At 45.3% G+C, this 20,751-nt stretch overlaps 1 protein-coding gene across 2 annotated transcripts in view; it reads right to left on the bottom strand.

The window, feature by feature from the left end:
- Positions 1-20,751, bottom strand: part of LOC147105175 (membrane cofactor protein-like) — a 61,404-nt gene that overhangs the window by 4,940 nt on the left and 35,713 nt on the right. For both annotated transcript variants that reach the window (XM_086011299.1, XM_086011300.1), the window contains exons 2-3: positions 17,954-18,050; positions 3,661-3,734 (exon numbers count right to left, since the gene is read on the bottom strand). In XM_086011299.1, the coding sequence (XP_085867425.1) occupies positions 3,661-3,734; positions 17,954-18,050 (171 nt within the window). The remainder of the gene's footprint in view (positions 1-3,660; positions 3,735-17,953; positions 18,051-20,751) is intronic.

Here is a 20,751-nt window from a genome sequence, read left to right as displayed (position 1 = left end):
CTGCAGGTCCTGCCGAATTTAACAGCAGGACCTGAATAGCATTATTTATTTCCACAAGAACAGAAGACATAGGAGCAGGAGTAGGTCATTTGGCCCCTCGAGCCTGCTCCGCCATTCAATAAGATCATGGCTGATCTGATCTTGGCCTCAACTCCACTTCCCTGCCCGCTCCCCATAACCCTCGACTCCCTTACCTTTCAAAAATCTGTCTATCTCCACCTTAAATATGTCCAATGACCCAGCTTCCACAGCTCTCTGGGGAAGAGAATTCCAAAGAATCACGACCCTCTGAGAGAAGAAATTCCTCCTCATTTTCATTTTAAATGGGTGCCCCCTTGTTCTGAAATTATGCCCCCCAGTTCTAGATTCCCCCACGAGGGGTAACATCCTCTCTGCATCTACCCTGTCAAGCCCCTTCAGAATCTTATATGTTTCAATAAGATCACCTCTCATTCTTCTAAACTCCAATGAGTATAGGCCCAACCTGCTCAACCTTTCTTCATAAGACAACCCCCTCATCTCCGGAATCAACCTTGTGAACCTTCTCTGAACTGCCTCCAATGCAAGTATATCCTTTCTTAAATAAGGAGACCAAAACTGTACGCAGTACTCCAGGTGTGGTCTCACCAACGCCCTGTACAGTTGTAACAGGACTTCCCTACTCCATTCCCTTTGCAATAAAGGCCAACATTCCATTTGCCTTCCTAATTACTTGCTGTACCTGCATGCTAACCTTTTGTGATTCATGTACAAGGACTTCCAGATCCCTCTGTACCTCAGCATGTTGTAATCTCGCCATTTAAATAATAATTTTCTTTTTTCTTTTTCCTACCAAAGTGGATAACTCGCATTTTCCCACATTAAACTCCATCTGCCAGATTTTTGCCCACTCACTTAGCCTGTCTATATCCCTTTGGAGATTCTTTGTGTCCTCCACACAATTTGCTTTCCCACCTATCTGTGTATCAGCAGCAAATTTGGCTACATTACACTCAGTCCCTTCATCCAAGTCATTAATATAGATTGTAAATAGTTGAGGCCCCAGCATTAATTCCTGCAGCACCACTAATTACAGTTTGCCAACCTGAAAATGACCCATTTATCCCGACTCTCTGTTAGTTAGCCAGTCCTCTACCCATGTTAATATATTACCCCCAACCCCGTGAGCTCTTATTTTGTGTAGTAACCTTTTATGTGGCACCTTATCGAATGCCTTCTGGAAATCCAAATACACGACATCTACTGGTTCCCCTTTATCCATCCTGCTCGTTACATCCTCAAAGAATTCCAGCAAATTTGTCAAACGTGATTTCCCTTTCATAAAACCATGCTGACTCTGCTTGACTATATTATGATTTTCTAAATGTCCTGCTACCACTTCCTTAATGATGGACTCTAGCATTTTCCTAATGACAGACGTTAGGCTAACTGGTCGATAATTGCCTGCTTTCTGTCTCCCTTCTTTCTTAAATAGAGGCGTTACATTTGCGGTTTTCCAGTCCGCTGGGACCTCTCCAGAATCTAGGGAATTTCGGTAGATTACAACCAATGCATCCACTATCTCTGCAACCACTTCATTTAAGACCCTAGGATGCAGGCCATCGGGTCCAGGGGACTTGTCCACCTTTAGTCCCATTAGTTTGCCTAGTACTTTCTCTCTAGTGATAGTGATTGTTTTAAGTTCCCCTCTGCACCCCAATAGCCCCTTAATTATCCATTATTGGGATGCTTTTAGTGTCTTCTACTGTGAAGACTGATACAAAATATTTGTTCAAAGTCGCCGCCATTTCCCTGTTTCCCTTTATTAATTCCCCAGACTCATCCTCTAGGGGACCAACATTTACTTTAGCTACTTTCTTCCTTTTTATATACCTGTAGAAGCTCTTACTGTCTGTTTTTATATTTATTGCTAGCTTACTCTCATAAGCTATCTTCTCTCTCTTTATCATTTTTTAAATCATCCTTTGCAAGTTTTTAAAAATTTCCCAATCCTCTGGTCTTTCACTATTCTTCGCAACATTGTATGCTTTTGTTTTCAATTTGATACTATCCTTTACTTCCTTAGTTAGCCACGGATGGTTCATCCTTTTCTTAGTCTTTCTTTCTCACTGGAATATATCTTTGCTGAGAGTTATGAAATATCTCTTTAAATGTTTGCCACTGCTTTTCTACAGTCTTACCCTGTAATATATTTTCCCAGTCCACTTTAACCAAGTCTGCCTTCATACCTTTGTAATTACCTTTGTTTAATTTCAGGACACTAGTTTGAGACCTAGCTTTCTCACCCTCAAACTGAATTTGAAATTCTACCATGCTATGATCACTCTTCCCAAGAGGATCCTTCACTTCGAGATCATTAATTAATCCAGCCTCGTTACACATTACCAGATCTAAAATAGTCTTCTCCCTGGTTGGTTCCACAACATATTCCAAACCATCCCGTATACACTCTAAGAACTCTTCCTCAAGTCTAGCTTTGCCAATTTGCTTTGCCCAATCAATATGAAGATTAAAATCTCCCATGATTATAGTCATACCTTTCTTACAAGCCTCTGTTATTTCTTGATTTACACTCTGTCCTACAGTGTGGCTACTGTTTGGCGGCCTATAGACCACTCCCACCAGTGACTTCTTACCCTTATTATTTCTTATCTCCACCCAAACTGATTCTACGTCTTGATCTTCTAGGTCAATATCATTTCTCATTACAGCACTGACCTCATCCCTTATTAACAGAGCTGCACCACCTCCTTTTCCTTTCTGCCTATCCTTACGAAATGGCAAATACCCCTGAATACTCAGTTCCATTTGCTGGCCATAGCCAGCCTGATTGAGAATCAAGCTGGCTGTCGGGCAGGCAGGCCTTCAGCACCAGGCCTCAGCTGGGGAGCAGAGAGGAGTGAGAGAGGAATTGGAAAGGCCAGGTTTGGGGGGGGGGGGGGTGGTTGGAGGAAAATCAGAGGCCAGAGGGAAGATCGGGGTCTGGAGCAGGGAGGGGAAGATCAGAGACCAAAGGCAGATTGGAGGCCGGAGGAAAGATCGGAGGCCAAAGCGAAGATCGGAGGCTGGGTTCGGGGGGTTCAACAGGTAAGTGGAAAGGAACTTGCCTCCTCGATTCAGCAACCTTCACCTCACTTTTGTTGCTGGGTTTCCCCGAGGACCGGAAAACTTGGCATGCCAGGGTTAAATTTAAAATGGTGGTTAAATATAAGGCACGTTGGGGGGCGGTGGGGTGGAGAAACAACAAAAGGTCTGTGGTAGAGTGGATTAAATGAAAAAAGGAATGATGGTTCAAAGCAAAAGCAGGGTGGTAATGGGACAATAAGAAACTAAAGATGGGTCCAAAGGAGCTGTAAATGGAAGCAGCGGAACCATTATACCAGCACCTGTTGTGCGAGAAAATGGGAGTGGTGGCTATGATCTGAAGTTAGTGAAACCAATGTTGAGGCCGGAAGGTTGTGAAGTGCCTAATTGAAAGATGAGATGCTATTCATCAAGCTTGCATTGCGTTCTTATATTCCCAATGTATCCCCTGACTTACCATGAGCAATACCAAAAAGGATCCAGTAGCATACAAGTAAAAATACTGTAAATGTAAGGCTAGTTAATCATTTGGCACAAAATATTCAGCCCTCTAAGAAAAATGGAAATCTAACTTACTTTCACATGATGGGACCTGGCCATCCCAACCGTCAGTTTGACAAGTCCGGTATGCCTGACCAACTATCAAGTACCTAGAAAACGGTAAAGATTCCATTGTGTAAAAGGAAAATAAAAATCACTTATTACATAGGAAGCTTGAAGCTAAAGTTAAGTGGCACAGTGCAGTGATTAGGAGACAGACATAAGAATATTATAAATAAAGAGTTTACAATTATATAATTATTGGGTTTACAAAAGGTAAATCGTGCTTCACAAATCTACTGGAATTTTTTGAGGATGTAACTGATAGAATAGTAAAGGGAGAACCAGTGGATGTGGTGTATTTGGACTTTCAGAAGGCTTTCGATAAGGTCCCGCATAAGAGATTAGCGTGTAAAGTTAAGGCACATGGGATTGGGGGCAAGGTACTGACTTGGATAGGGAACTGGTTGGCAGACAGGAAGCAAAGAGTTGGAATAAACGGGTCTTTTTCCAAGTGGCAGGCAGTGACTAGTGGGGTACGGCAGGGATCGGTGCTAGGACCCCAGCTATTCACAATATATATTAATGATCTAGACGAGGGAACTAGATGTAATATCTCCAAGTTTGCAGACAACACAAAGCTGGGTGGGAGTGTGTGCTGTGAGTAGGATGCCGAGCAACTCCAGTATGATTTGGACAGATGCATGACAGATGCAGTATAATGTGGATAAATGCGAGGTTATCCACTTTGGTGGCAAAAACAGGAAGGCAGATTATTATCTGAATGGCAATAGATTGGGAGAAGGGGAAGTGCAACGAGACCTGGGTGTCCTTGTGCACCAGTCGCTGAAGGTAAGCATGCAGGTGCAGCAGGCGGTTAAGAAGGCAAATGGTATGTTGGCCTTTGTAGCGAGAGGGTTCGAGTACAGGAACAAGGATGTCTTGCTGCAGTTGTACAGGGCCTTGGTGAGACCACACCTTGAGTATTGTGTGCAGTTTTGGTCGCCTTATCTGAGGAAGGATGTTCTTGCCATGGAGGGAGTGCAGCGAAGATTCACCAGACTGATACCTGGGATGGCAGGAATGATATATGAGGAGAGATTGGGTCGATTGGGCTTATACTCGCTGGAGTTTAGAAGAATGAGAGGGGATCTCATTGAAACTTAAAATTCTAACAGGACTAGACAGACTAGATGCAGGAAGGATGTTCCCGATGGCGGGGGAGTCCAGAACCAGGGGTCACAGTCTAAGGATAAGGGGTAAGCCATTTAGGACAGAGATGAGGAGGAATTTCTTCACCCAGAGAGTGGTGAACCTGTGGAATTCTCTACCACAGAAGGCAGTTGAGGCCAATTCATGAGTTAGATATACTTCTTAAGGCTAAAGGGATCAAGGGATATGGGGAGAAAGCAGGGACAGGGTACTGAGTTTGGATGATCAACCATGATCTCATTGAATGGCGGAGCAGACTCGAGGGGCCGAATGGCCTACTCCTGCTCCTATCTTCTATGTTTCTATAGTGCTTTTCATGATCTCTGGATGGCAGAAAGCACTTTACAGCCACTTAGTGCTTTTGCAGTGTATTCACTGTTGTAATGTATAAAACACAGGAGCCAATTTGCGCACAGCAATGCCCCACAAACAGCAGCGAGTTAATGTCCAGATAATCTATTTTAGTGATGTTGTTTGAAGGATAACTATTGGTCAGGACACCAGGAAATCATCTTCTTCTCTTCTACGAATAGTGCCATAGGATCATTTACGTCCACTCGAGAGAGAGCACACAGGGCCTTGGTTTAACATCTCATCAGAAAGACGGCCCCTCCAACAGTGCAGCACTCCCTCAGTACAGCACTCAAGTGTCAGCCGAGATTACATGCTCAAGTCCTTGGAGCCACAGCCATCTGACTCGGATGCGAGAGTGCTACTACTGACTGAAACTAGGCTGATACCTAAATAGTGGATATAAACAAATGACACCATCAAAATAATGTTTTTTGTTACGCCAAATGAAGGCAAAAAGCTACTGGGCTACATTAGCAGGACAGAGTACAAATCAAGAGGCATTATTGCTGTACAACATGAAGGTCAGGGCATTTGAGTAGTGTGTGCAGTTCTGCTCTGGTTCTCATAGAAAGGACATTTTTACCTACATCGTTGGTACCTACATGTACCACGACAACTGGCTGATCCCCCTCCCCCTTCAGAATGCTCTGCACCCGCTCCGAGACATCCTTGACCCTTGCACCAGGGAGGCAACATACCATCTTGGAGTCTCGGTCTCGGCCACAGAAACTCCTATCTATCCCCCTTACAATTGAATCCCCTATCACTATAGCCCTATCCCTCTTTTTCCCGCCCTTCTGTGCAGCAGAGCCAGTCATGGTGCCCTGAACCTGGCTGCTGGTGCCTTCCCCTGATAAGTCATCTCCCCCAACAGTACCCAAAACGGTAAACCTGTTTTGGAGGGAGATGACCGCAGGTGACTCCTGCACTACCTTCCTGCCTTTACCCTGCCTTTTGGTCACCCATTTACTGTCTGAGCTAGCCTTTACCTGCGGTGTGACCAACTCACTGAATGTGCTATCCACAACATCCTCAGCATCGCGTATGCTCCAGAGTGAGTCCATTCGCAGCTCCAGCGCCGCCATGCGGTCCGCTAGGAGCTGCAGCTGGACACACTTCCTGCACACATAGTTGTCAGGGACAGTGTCCCTGATTTCCCACATGGCACAGGAGGAGCATGACACGGGTCTGAGCTGCCCTTCCATGACTTAACCCTTACAATACCTTTTTATTTACTACGATTTAGCTTAATTATTGAATTCTACTTAGAATAAGTTTGTGAAAGTACTCACCAACCAGTCACCTACCTGTTTTCTGGTGTTGTATTTTCACTGCCGCCTCCTGTCCTGGAACCTTTTCCACCTAGGTTAGGCTCCTGAAATAAAATAAATTGAACCTACCTTTTCAACTTCCCCTAACCCCTAAAAGGTTAGAGGAGGTGGAAGGGTGGGAGACACTACACTGTAGTGTTTCGGGTTTAGCAACAGCTCCACCTATATAAGAGTTACTGGCCTCCTGCTCTCCCGACTGCACCAGCTGCTCCCTGGTGACGTCACACACTGATTACTATTTACCCCTCTCCTCTGCTGTTGATTTGGTACGCCTCGCAACTGCCGCCGGTTTTTAAGCCGGGCTCCTCCTCGCTGCTCTCTGCTGCTCCGAGTGGTCGGGCCTCGCAACTGCCGCCGGTTTTTAAGCCGGGCTCCTCCTCGCTGCTCTCTGCTGCTCCGAGTGGTCGGGCCTCGCAACTGCCGCCGGTTTTTAAGCCGGGCTCCTCCTCGCTGCTCTCTGCTGCTCCGAGTGGTCGGGCCTCGCAACTGCCGCCGGTTTTTAAGCCGGGCTCCTCCTCGCTGCTCTCTGCTGCTCCGAGTGGTCGGGCCTCGCAACTGCCGCCGGTTTTTAAGCCGGGCTCCTCCTCGCTGCTCTCTGCTGCTAAAAAGAGGGAGGAGGTCCTACAAGCTGAATTTAGGGAGTTAGGAGCTAAATTGAAAAGTAGGACCTCAAAGGTAGTAATCTCTGGATTGCTACCAGTGCCACGAGCAAATAAGTTTAGAGAGAGTAAGATAGATAAGCTAAATACGTGGCTTGAGCAGTGGTGCAAGGGAGAGGGATTTAAATTCTTGAGGCATTGGAACCAGTTCTTGGGGAGGAGTGACCTGTACCAAGGGGACGGTCTACACCTGAACTGTGAGGGAGCCGATGTCCTCGGGGTAATATTTTCTAGGGCGGTTCGGGAGGATTTAAACTAATTTGGCAGGGGGATGGGAACCTAGGTAGTGGAAAAGAGGGAAGTCATATGAAGTCAGAAATAGATGGTAGAAAGGTGAGAAGCAATAAGCAAAGGAGAGAAACACAAGGGGCCAAACTAATTCATAATGAGAGTGTGAAAAAAGCAAGCCTGAAGGCTTTGTATCTTAATGCTAGAAGCATTAGGAACAAGGTGGATGAATTAGTTGTGGAAATAGAGGTAAACAAGTATGATTTGATTGGGATTACAGAAATGTGGCTGCAGGGTGGGCAAGGCTGGGAACTTAACATCCAGGGATATACAATATTTAGGAAGGATCGGCAAAAAGGTAGGGGAGGTGGGTTAGCATTGCTGGTAAAGGAGGGGATTAATGCAATGGAAAGGAAGGATATTAACTCGGATGAAACGGAATCTGTATGGGTAGAAATGAGAAATAGCAAGGGGAGGAAAACGTTAGTGGGTGTGATATATAGGCCTCCAAATAGTCATATGGAGGTGAGGGAAGGCATAAAAAGGGAAATTAGAGAAGCGTGCGATAAGAGCACAGCTGTCATCATGGGTGACTTTAATTTACATATTGATTGGACTACCCAAATTAGTAAAAATTCTGAGGAGGAGGAATTCCTGGAATGTTTTCGGGACGGTTATCTGGACCAATATGTCGAGGAGCCGACTCGAGATCAGGCCATTTTAGACTGGGTATTGTGCAATGAGAAGGGACTTATCAGCAATCTTCTTGTACGAGGCCCCTTGGGTCAGAGCGATCATAATATGATCGAGCTCTCAGTCGAGATGGAGAGTGAGGAAATTGAATCAGAGACTAAGGTCCAGAACTTAAATAAAGGGAATTACGAGGGTATGAGACGGGAATTGGGTAAGATTGATTGGGTGGTGTTTCTGGGGGGATTGACAGTGGAGAGACAATGGCAAGCATTCAAAGATAGAATGGAAGAATTCCAGAACATGTTTATACCGGTTTGGCATAAAAATAAACCTAAAAAGGTGACTCAACCGTGGATAACGAGGGAAATTAGGGACAGCATAAAATCAAAAAAAAGGGCATATCAACTGGCAAAAAAAAGCACCAGACCGGAAGATTGGGGGCAGTACAGGATACAGCAAAAGAGGACAAAGGGATTAATCAGGAAGGGGAAAATAGAATACGAAAGTAAACTTGCAGCAAACATAAAGACAGACTGCAAAAGCTTTTATCGGTATATCAGGAGGAAAAGACTGGTAAAATCCCAAGTCGGTCCCTTGCAGTCCGATTCGGGAGAATATATAATGGAGAATAAGGAAATGGCAGACCAATTAAACTCATACTTTGGTTCTGTATTCACAAAGGAGGACACAAATAACCTCCCAGGAATATCGGCAAACATAGGGACTAATGAGAGGGAGGAGCTGACAGAAATTAGTATCTCTAGGGATATGGTGTTGGGTAAGTTGAGGGGACTGAAGGCCGACAAATCCCCGGGGCCTGATAAACTACATCCTAGGGTACTTAAGGAGGTGGCCCTGGAGATAGCAGATGCTCTAAGGATCATCTTCCGGAACTCCATTGACTCGGGAACAGTACCCGTGGATTGGAGGGTAGCTAATGTTACCCCAATATTTAAAAAGGGGGGTAGAGAGAAAGCAGGGAATTATAGACCAGTAAGCCTTACATCGGTTGTGGGCAAAATGCTAGAGTCCATTATTAAGGATAAAATAGCGGAGCACTTGACAAATGGGGAAAGGATCGGACAGAGTCAACATGGATTTACAAAGGGTAAATCGTGTTTGACTAATCTGCTGGAATTTTTTGAGGAAGTAACTGGTAAAATAGATGGGGGAGAGCCAGTGGATGTGGTGTACCTTGACTTCCAGAAAGCCTTCGATAAGGTTCCACACAAAAGATTATCATGCAAAATTAAGGCTCATGGAATTGGGGGCAAAGTATTAACGTGGATAGAGAACTGGCTGGCGGATAGAAAACAGAGAGTTGGAATAAACGGCTCGTTTTCGGAGTGGCAGGCAGTGACCAGCGGGGTGCCGCAAGGATCTGTCCTGGGACCCCAGCTGTTCACAATATATATAAATGATCTGGATCAGGGAATTGGATGCAATATTTCCAAATTCGCTGACGACACTAAACTAGGAGGAGGGGTGGGCTCTGATGAGGATGTCAGGAGGCTACAGTGCGATTTGGACAGGTTGGGGGAATGGGCGGATACGTGGCAGATGCACTATAATGTGGATAAATGCGAGGTTATCCACTTTGGGGGTAAAAACAGGAGGGTAGATTATTATCTAAATGGCAATAGATTGGGAGATGGGGAAGTGCAGAGGGACCTGGGTGTTCTTGTGCACCAGTCACTGAAGGAGAGCATGCAGGTGCAACAGGCGATTAAGAAGGCAAATGGTATGTTGGCCTTCATATCAAGGGGGTTCGAGTATAGGAATAGGGATACCTTACTACAGCTGTACAAGGTGCTGGTGAGACCGCATCTGGAGTACTGTGTACAGTTTTGGTCGCCCCATCTGCGGAAGGATGTTCTTGCAATGGAAAGAGTGCAACGGCGATTCACCAGGCTGATACCTGGAATGGCGGGAATGACCTACGAAGAGAGATTAAATAGTTTGGGCTTGTACTCACTGGAGTTTAGAAGATTGAGAGGGGATCTCATCGAAACATATAAAATTATGGCAGGCCTGGACAGGCTGAATTCAGAGAGAATGTTTCCAATGGCCGGGGAGCACAGAACCAGGGGCCACAGTCTAAAAATAGCGGGCAAATCATTTAAAACAGAGATGAGGAAGAATTTCTTCACTCAAAGAGTGGTGAGCCTGTGGAATTCCCTGCCACAGAGGGCTGTGAAGGCTAATTCAATAAATATTTTCAAGAGAGAATTGGATATATTTCTGAAGGCTAAGGGGATTAAGGGTTACGGAGAAAAGGCGGGGACGGGGTACTGAACTGGTAAGATCAGCTATGATCTCAGACGAAGATCAGCCATGATCTCATTGAATGGTGGAGCAGGCTCGAAGGGCCGAATGGCCTACTCCTGTTCCTATCTCTATGTTTCTATGTTTTCTATGATAACGGTGTTTCTTGGCTCACAAAGCTGAGTCAGTACAAATGAGTATTTTGATGAACTAGCAAGTACCATCCTCTTGATTATGAATGCTGGGATCAATCTATCTCATATACGTCCTGTCCACAAGAACTTACTTCCCGTGGTCACTCTTTTTATCATACTTTTGTGTGAACAGTTATGATGGAAACTATCTATGAAAGCTTACCATTTTTAATTGCACATTATAGCCACATTTTCAGCTGCCTTTAGTTTCTCCATAACTCCCATAGGTACTCCCATAGTGCTGTTAGGGAGGGATGTCCAGGATTTTGACCCAGCGACGATGAATAAACGGCGATAGGTTTCCAAGTCAGGAAGCTGTGTAACTTGGAGTGGAACTTGCAGGTGAAGGTGTTCTCATGCGCCTGCTGCCCTTCTCCTTCGAGGTGGTAGAGGTCATGGGTTTGCGAGGTTCTGCCGAAGAAGCCTTGGCGAGTTGCTGCAGTGTAAGTTGTAGATGGTACACACTGCAGCCACAGTACGTCAGCGGTGCAGGGAGTGAATGGTTAAGGTGGTGGATGGGATCAGGCGGGCTGCTTTGTCCTGGATGGTGTCGAGCTTCTTGAGTGTTGTTGGAGCTGCACTCATCCAGGCAAGTGGAGAGTATTCCATCACACTCCTGACTTGTGCCTCGTAGATGGTGGAAAGGCTTTGGGGAGTAAGGAGGTGAGGCAGTCGCAGGAGAATACCCAGCCTCTGACCCGCTCTTTTTGCCACAGTATTTATGCGGCTGGTCCAGTTAAGTTTCTGGTCAATGGTGACCCCCAGGATGTTGATGGTAGTGGATTCGGCGATGGTAATGTCATTGAATGTCAAGTGGAGTTGGTTAGACTCTCGTTTGTTGGAGCTAGTCATTGGCTGGCACTTGTGTGGTGCGAATGTTACCTGCCACTTATCAGCCCAAGCCTGAATGTCGTCCAGGTCTTGCTGCATGGACCGCTTCATTTTCTGAGGACTTGTGAATGGAACTGAACACTGTGCAATTGTCAGGGAACATCACCACTTCTGACCTTATGATGGAGTTAAGGTCATTGATGAAGCAGCTGAAGATGGTTGGGCTTAGGACACTGCCCTGAGGAACTCCTACAGTGATGTTCTGGGGCTCAGATGATTGACCTCCAACAATCGCAACCATCTTCCTTTCTGCCAGCTACGACTCCAGTGGAGAGTTTTCCCCCGATTCCCATTGACTTCAATTTTACTCGGGCTCCTTAATGCCACACTCGGACAAACGCTGGCTTGACGTCAAGGGCAGTCACTGTCACCTGCCTGCTGGAATTCAGCTCCTTTGTCCATGTTTGGGCCAAGGCTGGAATGAGCTCTCGAGCCAAGTGGTCCTGGTGGAACCCAAACTCAGCATCAGTGAGCAGGTTATTGGTGAGTAAGTGCCGCTTGATAGCACTGTTGACGGCACCTTCAATCACTTTGCTGATGATTGCGAGTAGACTGGTGGGGCAGTAATTGGCTGGATTGGATTTGTCCTGCTTTTTGTGGACAGGACATATCTCGGCAGTTTTCCACATTGTCGGGTAGATGCCAGTGTTATAGCTGTACTGGAACAGCTTGGCTAGAGGCACAACTAGTTCTGGAGCACAAGTCTTTAGCACGACAGCCGGGATGTTGCCAGGGCCCATAGCCTTTGCTGTAACCAGTGCGCTCAGCCGTTTCTTGATATCATGTGGAGTCAATCGAATTGGCCGAAGACTAACTTCTGTGATGTTGGAGACCTCAGGAGGAGACCGATATGGATCATCCACTCGGCACTTCTAGCTGAAGATATTTGCAAACGCTCAGCCTCGTCTTTTGCACTTGCATGCTGTGCTCTGCATTCATTGAGGATGGGGACATTCATGGAGCCTCCTCCTCCCATTAGTTGTTTAATTGTCCACCACCATTCACGACTGGATGTGGCAGGGCTGCAGAGCTTTGATCTGATCTGCTGATTGTGGGATCGCTTAGCCCTGTCTATAGCATGCTGCTTCTGCTGTTTAGCATGCATGTAGTCCTGTGTTGCGGCTTCCCCAGGTTGGCACCTCATTTTTAGGTACACCTGGTGCTGCTCCTGGCATTGAACCAGGGTTGGTCCCTTGGCTTGATGGTAATGGTAGAGTGAGGCATATGCTGGGCCATGAGGTTACAGATTGTGACGGAATACCATTCTGCTGCTGCTGATGGTTCACAGTGCCTCATGGATGGCCCAGTTTTGAGCTGCTAGATCTGTTCTGAATCTTTCGCATTTAGCACGGTGGTGTTGCCACACAAAATGATGGGACTTCGACTCAACAAGGACTGTGCAGTGGTCACTGCTACCAATGCTGTCATGGACAGATGCATTTGCAACAGTTAGATTGGTGAGGGTGAGGTCACGTAGGTTATTCTCTCATGTTGGTTCTCTCACCACCTGCCTCAAGGCCAATCTAGCAGTTATGTCCTTTAAAACTCGGCCAGCTCCATCAGTAGTGGTGTTACTGAGCCGCTCTTGGTGATGGACATTGAAGTCCCCCACCCAGAGTACATTCTATGCCCTTGCTACCCTCAGTGCTTCTTCCAAGTGGTGTTCAACATGGAGGAATACTGATTCATCAGCTGAGGGAGGGCAGTAGGTGGTAATCAGCCAGAGGTTTCCTTGCCCATGCTTGATCTGAAGCCATGAGACATGTCCAGAGTCAATGTTGAGTACTCCCAGGACGACTGTATACCACTGTGCCACCAGCTCTGGTGGGTCTGTCCTGCCGGTGGGGCAGGACATACCCATGGATGGTAATGGAGGAGTCTGGGACATTGGCTGAAAGATATGATTCTTTGAGTATGACTATATTAGTCTGTGGGATAGCTCTCCCAATTTTGGCACAAGTTCCCAGATGTTAGCGAGGAGGACTTTGCAGGGTCGACTGGACTGGGTGTGCCATTGTCGTGTCCGAAGCCGGTGCCTAGTTCGATGCCAGGTGGTCCGTCCGGTTTTCTTATTATTGTTTCGCGTAACTGAGTGGCTTGCTGGGCCATTTCAGAGGGCAGTTAGGAGTCAACCACATTGCTGTGGTTCTGGAGTCACATATAGGCCAGACCAGGTAAGGATGGCTGATTGCCCTCCCTAAAGGACATTAGTGAACCAGATGGGTTTTACGACAATCCAGTAGTTTCAAGGTCCCCATTACTGATACTAGCTTTTTATTCTAGATTTATTTAATTAACTGAATTTTAATTCCCCAGTAGCAATGGTGGGATTTCCTCTGTATTTGATGTGCAACAAAATTGTAAAACAATTCTGTATAGTTTGAGACTTTGTTACAAACAGAAGACTCTTCCCAATCAGGTAGATCAAAAAGGTTAACAAAAGCAAGCGCGTGCGGAATTCCAAAACTTGCGGGGCATTTCAAAGGAAATACGATGGCGTACTCAGAGCACAGCTTCAAATATTTGTAAAAATGTAATGGGGGCCGAGGTTATGATCTGAAATTGTTGAACTCGATATTGAGTCCAGAAGGCTGTAAAGTGCCTAATCGGAAGATGAGGTGCTGTTCCTCGAGCTTACGCTGGGTTTCCGTGGAACAATGCAAGAGCCCGAGTACGGTGAGCTCTGAGTAGGAATGGGGGAGTGAATTAAAATGACAGGCGACCAGAAGCTCGGGGTCACCCTTAAGGACTGAATGGAGCTGTTCCGCAAAGTGGTCACCCAAGCTGCGTTTGGTCTCCCCAATGTAGAGGAGACCGCATCGTGAGCAGCGAATACAGTATACTAGATTGCAAGAAGTACAAGTAAATCGCTGTTTCACCTGGAAGGGGTGTTTGGGGCCCTGGACAGTGGGAAGGGGGGAGGTATAAGGGCAGGTGTTGCATCTCCTGCACTTGCATGGGAAGGTGCTGGGCGAAGGGGAAGGGGTGCTGGGGGTGATAGAGGAGTGGACTAGGGTGTCTCGGAGGGAGCGGTCCCTACGGAATGCAGAAAGGGGAGGGGAGGGGAAGATGCATTTGGTGGTGGGATCACGTTGGAGGTGGCAGAGGATGATCCATTGAATGTGGAGGCTGGTGGGGTGAAAGGTGAGGACAAGGGGAACCCTATTGTGGTTCCAGGAGGGAGGGGCAGGGGTGAGGGCAGAAGTGCGGGAGATAGAACGATCACGGTCGAGGGCCGTGTCAACCACGGTAGAGGGGAATCCTCGGTTGAGGAAAAAGGAAGACATGTCGGAAGCACTGGTGTGGAAGGTGGCATCATCGGAGCAGATGCGGCGGAGACGGAGAAACTGGGAGAATGGAATAGAGTCCTTACAGGAGGCGGGGTGGGAGGAAGTGTAATCCAGGTAGCTGTGGGAGTCAGTGGGCTTGTAGTGAATGTTGGTCAGTAACCTATCCCCAGAGATGGAGACGGAGAAGTCGAGGAAGGGAAGGGAAGAGTCGGAGATGGACCATGTGAAGGTGAGGGAAGGGTGGAAATTGGAGGCAAAGTGAATGAAATTGTCTAGTTCAGGGCGAGAGCAGGAAACGGTACCGATACAGTCATCAATGTACCAGAAAAAGAGGTGAGGGAGGGGACCTGAGTAGGACTGGAACAAAGAGTGTTCCACATATCCCACGAAAAAGCAGGCATAGCTAGGACCCATGCGGGTACCCATAGCAACACCTTTGATTTGGAGGAAATGAGTGGAGTCAAAGACGAAGTTGTTCAATGTGAGAACAAGTTCAGCCAGGCAGAGGAGGGTGGTGGTGGATGGGGACTGGTTGGGCCTCTGTTCAAGGAAGAAGCGGAGCGCCCTCAGGCCATCCTGGTGGGGGATGGAGGTGTAGAGGGATTGTATGTCCATAGTGAAAAGGAGACGGTTGGGGCCAGGAAACTGGAAACTGTTAAAGTGGCGAAGGGCATCAGAAGAGTCGCGGATGTAGGTGGGAAGAGACTGGACAAGGGGAGAAAAGATAGAGTCGAGATAAGAAGAGATAAGTTCCGTGGGGCAAGAACCGGCTGAAACGATCGGTCTAACAGGGCAGTACTGTTTGTGGATCTTGGGAAGGAGGTAAAAGCAGGCTGTGCGGGGTTGGGGAACTATGAGGTTGGTGGCAGTTTAGTTAACATTAAGACTGCTACAAATATTTCAATCTTTGCTTTACCTGCAAGAGCTCATTTTTTCTCAGTTATATTCAGTACTTTTATACAAGACATGCCAAAAAGAAGATATACGTGCAATCTATTTAGTGCCTTTACTTAAATAGTGTTTGGAAATTGCTCATAGATTTTAATTAAAGATAAATTAAATTCAGCCCATCGTGCCTGTGCCAGCTCTTTGGTAGAGCTTTCCAATTTGTCCCACTCCCCTGTTCTTGCCCCATAGCTCTGCAATTTTTATCCCTTCAAGTATTTAACCAATTCCCCTTTTGAAAGCTACAATTGAATCTTCGACCACCACCCTTTCAGGCAGTGCATTCCAGATCACAACAACTCACTGTGTAAAGAAAATGTTCCCTCACATCGCCTCTGGTTCTCCTGCCAAACACCTTAAATCTGCGTCCTCTGATGACCAACTCTTCTGCCACTGGAAACTGTTTCTCCTTATGCACTCTATCAAAATGGATCATGATTTTGAACACCTCTATCAAATCTTCTCTGTTCTAAGGAGAACAACCCCAGCTTCTCCAGTCTCTCCACATAACTGAAGTCCCTCATCCCTGATACCATTCTAGTAAATCTCTTCCACACCCTATCTAAGGCCTTCCTAAAGTGTGGTGCCCAGAATTGAACACAATACTCCAGCTGAGGCCAAATCAGTCTTTTATAAAAGGTTTATTGTAACTTCCTTGCATTCATACGCTATGCCTCTATTAAGAAAGCCAAGGCTGTTTTTTTAAACAGCCTTCTTAACTTGTCCTGACTTCTTCAAAAATTTGTGTACATACACCCCTAAGTCTCTCTGTTCCTGCACCCAATAGTTTATATTGCTTCTCCTTATTCGTCTTACTAAACTGTACCACTTTACACTTCTGTGTTAAATTTCATCTGCCATGTGTCTGCCCATTTTACCAGTCTGTGTCTCTCCTCCTGAAGTCTGTTACTATCCTCCTCATTGTTGACTACATTTCCAAGTTTCACATCATCTACAAACTTTGAAATTATGCCCTGTATACCCAAGTCTAGGTTATTAATATGTAATCAGTAAGAGCACTGGTCCTAATACCGACCTCTGGGAAACACAACTGTGTACTTCCTTTCACCACTACTCTCTGCTTTCTGTACCTTAGTCAATTTCGTATCCACACTGCCATTGTCATTTTAATCCCACGGGGTTTAATTTTGTTAACACGTCTATTATGTGGTACTTTGTCAAACGCCTTTTGAAAGTCCATATGGACAACATCAATTGCACTACTCTCATCAATGCGCTCCATTAATTTTATTTATTAGCCCAGATGTTTCCAAATGTCAATTAATTTTGTCCAGGATTATTATCTTTAAAAGTATCCCCACCACCGATGTTAGGCTGACTGGCCTGTAGTTGCCGCATTTATCCCTCTCCCCTTTTTTTTAAAAACAGGGTGTAACATTTGCAATCCTCCAGTCGTCTGGCACTACTCCCATATCCAAGCAGGATTGGAAGATTGCAGCTAAGGCTTCCACAATTTCCGCCCTTACTTCCCTCAGTAACCTGGGATGCATCCCATCCAGACTGGGTGACGTATCTACTTTGAACGCTGCCAACATTTTAAGTAATGCACTGCCTGAAAGGGACTTGGAAGCAGATTCAATAGTAACTTTGAATAGAGAATTAAATATATATTTGAAAAGGAAGATTTTGCAGTGCAAAAGGAAAGAGCAGAGTAATGGAACTAATTGGATAGCTCTTTGAAAGAGGCACGATGGGCTGAAAGGCCTTCTTCTGTGCTCTAAGATTCTATGATTCTAGTTGTATGACAGAATTTCTCCAATATTGTAGGGCTCTCTAGCCTTTGGCATGGACCCTCTGCTTCAGTGTCCGGTTCACTCCTAGCCCACCAGGGCAGGATGAACAAGGGATGCTGCCTTTGTGGAAAAATACAATGATGCAGGTGGAATGGTAAGGAAGGCAAAGGACAGTTGGCACTTTATCAACCATGTTTCAGTGGCTGAAAGTTCACAGCATAAACTACACCTAATTTAGCTCTAATTGGGCAAGCAAGTTCTTTGGGGGTGGGGAAAAGTGAATCAACAAAATTGCCTTTAGTTTGACAATAAATTGGAAGCCTCACTCAGAGGCCACATAGCTGAATGTCATCAGAAATGTAAAGAACAAGTGGTCACCTTCTGTAGCTGGTGTTGAGGTGCATTGTTGTACCAGGATAGAAATGCTGTAACTGCACCTTAATGAGGAAATTAAAGGATTATAACTCTTCACCAAAAATCAAACTTTGAGCAATTTGAGTACTGAATACTCACCCTATCTCGCAATAATAAGTAGCTTGATGTCCATGAGTACTATCTGGTACCTCAAAATACCCATTCAGAATCTCCCCTGGATTACCACAGTCTATTACTAGACAGAGAGGAAAAACAAATGGGGAATGGTAAAGATGTTACAAAATACCTGGATCTCCAACAGTTTTTCCAATGTAATTCAGTAATTCTGATAAACTAATACAAAAGTTTCTGGAATGTCAGGTTTCCTCAATTCATCAGTTTATTTTCCATGTTTTGCCAAGTACAAGACTCACTCCAATGAGACACTAGCCCACAATGACACAGCTCTGACTTTGGTTGAATTTAATAAAGTTTACCACTTCGTGTGCCTGCAATAGCCTCAGGAGCCACGTCAAACACAATGGTAGGATCTGGCTCTAGTTTAATACTAGTTATTTATTTTGTTCCTTTAAGGCCTTGATCTGGGGTTTTCTGACTAATAAAAAAAGCTGCAGTGTGCAGCAGTTCAGCGACCTTTCCAGCTGGTTTGGGGAACACTGGTTAACAGGGGATTCAATCATTAGGGGGACAGATAGCATCCTTTGTAAGCAGGATTGAGAGTCCCACATGGTATGTTGCCTGTCTGGTGCCAGGGTGAGGGACATCTCAAACTGGCTTGAAAGGATATTGGCGAGGGAGGGGAAGGATCCAGTCGTTGTGGTCCATGTTGGGACCAACAACATAGGGAAGAGTAGGCAAGAGGTCCTGTTTGGAGAGTACCAGGAACAAGAAGCTAAATTAAATAACAGGACTTCAAGGGTTATAATCTCTGGAGTATTACCTGATCACGTGCAAATTGGCGTAGAGATAAGCAGATTAGGGAGGTGAACAAGTGACTGAAGGAGCAGTGAGTGAAAGAGGGGTTCCATTTCATGGGACACTGGCACCAGCATTGGGACAGGAAGGAACTGTAATGTTGGAATGGGCTCCACCTGAACAGGGCTGGGACCAGGGTCCTACGGAAAGGGTAAATAGGGCAGTCACAAGGACTTTAAACCAGTAAATGGGGGGGGGGGGGGGGAAGGGGCGCTCAGGTGTACAATATACTATAAATAATAGTTCAAAAGCAAACAAAAGGGAAGAGAGTAGAGTAACAGTCAGAAATTGTGCTTTAGGCACTACAGATAAAGGGAAAACTAAAAGATGTAAAGTGATTAAACCAGGGGAGAGAAATAAGAAACATGTGAGTAAAACATTTGAGCTAAAGGACAGGTTAGGGTGTGTGACCCAAATAAGCGTTCTTTATACAAATGCACGGAGCATAAGGACCAAATTGAATGAACTGCAGGTGCAAATTCAACTTGGAGAGAATGACATAGTAGCCATTACTGAGACATGGCTGCAAGACGGTCAGGACTGGGAACTAAATAGACCAGGTTATAAGGTCTATAGGAAAGACTGGGAAAATGTTAGAGGGTGAGGAGTAGCCTTACTGATTAAGGATGAAATCACTTCAATGATAAGGGAGGATATATCGAGAGGTAAGCAGGCAGCGGAGACTTTATGCATAGAATTGAGAAATAGGAAAGGATTTATGGCTGTAGTGGGAGTTGTGTATAAGCTCCCTTGGTTGCAGCTCTGAAGTGATAAATTGTATAAATGCAGAGATTAGACAAGCATGTAGTAAAGGCAGAGTGGTTTTAATTGGGGATTTTAACTTTCATGTAGATTGGGATAAGCAGACTAGCACATGTCAGAAAGGTAGTGAATTTCTTGAGTGTGTCCAGGATAGTTTTCTGCAACAATATATCCTAGAAGCAATAAGGGGGCATGCCACATTAGATTTAGTAATGAGTGTTTGAAAGGGAGAAACGCGAAACAGCTACTAAGATTCTAGATTTAGGTAAGGCTGGCTTCAATGCGATGAGACAGAAACTGTCCACAGTAAACTGGACAAATCGGTAAATGAGTAAAACGACAGAAGATAAGTGGGAGGTGTTCAATAAAGAATTGAATGTGATATTGTGAAGGAATAAGCAATATACCTATTCAGAAAAATATACCATTCTATAAAAGAATTCTGACTTTATTAAAACATGACATACTAGGTCTGGAAATCTGGAAACCTAACAATGGAGAAGCTGTAAACAGCATACAGGCTACTGAGATAAGATAAGTTGTTGACACCGAATCAATAACCTTATTGAAACAGGAGGTTGGAGGTTCCCGATAGTCTGAAGCCTTGGAAAGAACACAATGGTACACCCTGTTAAGGTGTTTTAAATTACACTTTGGAAAGAATCACATAAGATTAAGAAACATATGCCTTCGTGAAAATGACATCAAATGAAACACTGGAGACACGGGGTCTGTGTTACAACCAGCTGAGGTAACTAAGACGACAATGGTGCACCCAGTTGTGGTGTTTTTAATTTACACGTCGTAAAAAGACACAAATAGAAGACCTTGGTAAAAATGATATCAAATAGATGCACCTGCTCCACACAGTTTTTTATGATAAGCTTCGAACACCTAAGGGTAGAGACATAATTCTTAATGCTACAAGCTGATCTAACTGTAAAAATAGCAGGGGTCAACAGAAAAATGACTAGAGATAATTAGCTTACATCAGCAGAAAACTTCAAAGGAAATACCACTGAGAAAAGGTATAAAAATTGAACTTTCAAATGGGATGATAGTCTCGCTGTAAAGGGGCAAAGCGATACTCGGCTTCAGAGGCAAGCTCTGTAAGTCTTCAACTCTTTGTATCTCGGGGATCAAGGTATTGTATTTGATTTTGGTGGATGTCCCGGAATAAACTAAGAACTGTAAAACTA

The sequence above is a fragment of the Somniosus microcephalus genome, chromosome 18 (genome assembly GCF_052327205.1).
Source record: "Somniosus microcephalus isolate GS21.2 chromosome 18, FLI_Smic_1.0, whole genome shotgun sequence".
NCBI lineage: Eukaryota > Metazoa > Chordata > Chondrichthyes > Squaliformes > Somniosidae > Somniosus > Somniosus microcephalus.
Note: the sequence above shows the minus strand (reverse complement) of the source record. Positions and strands in the feature narration are given on the sequence as shown.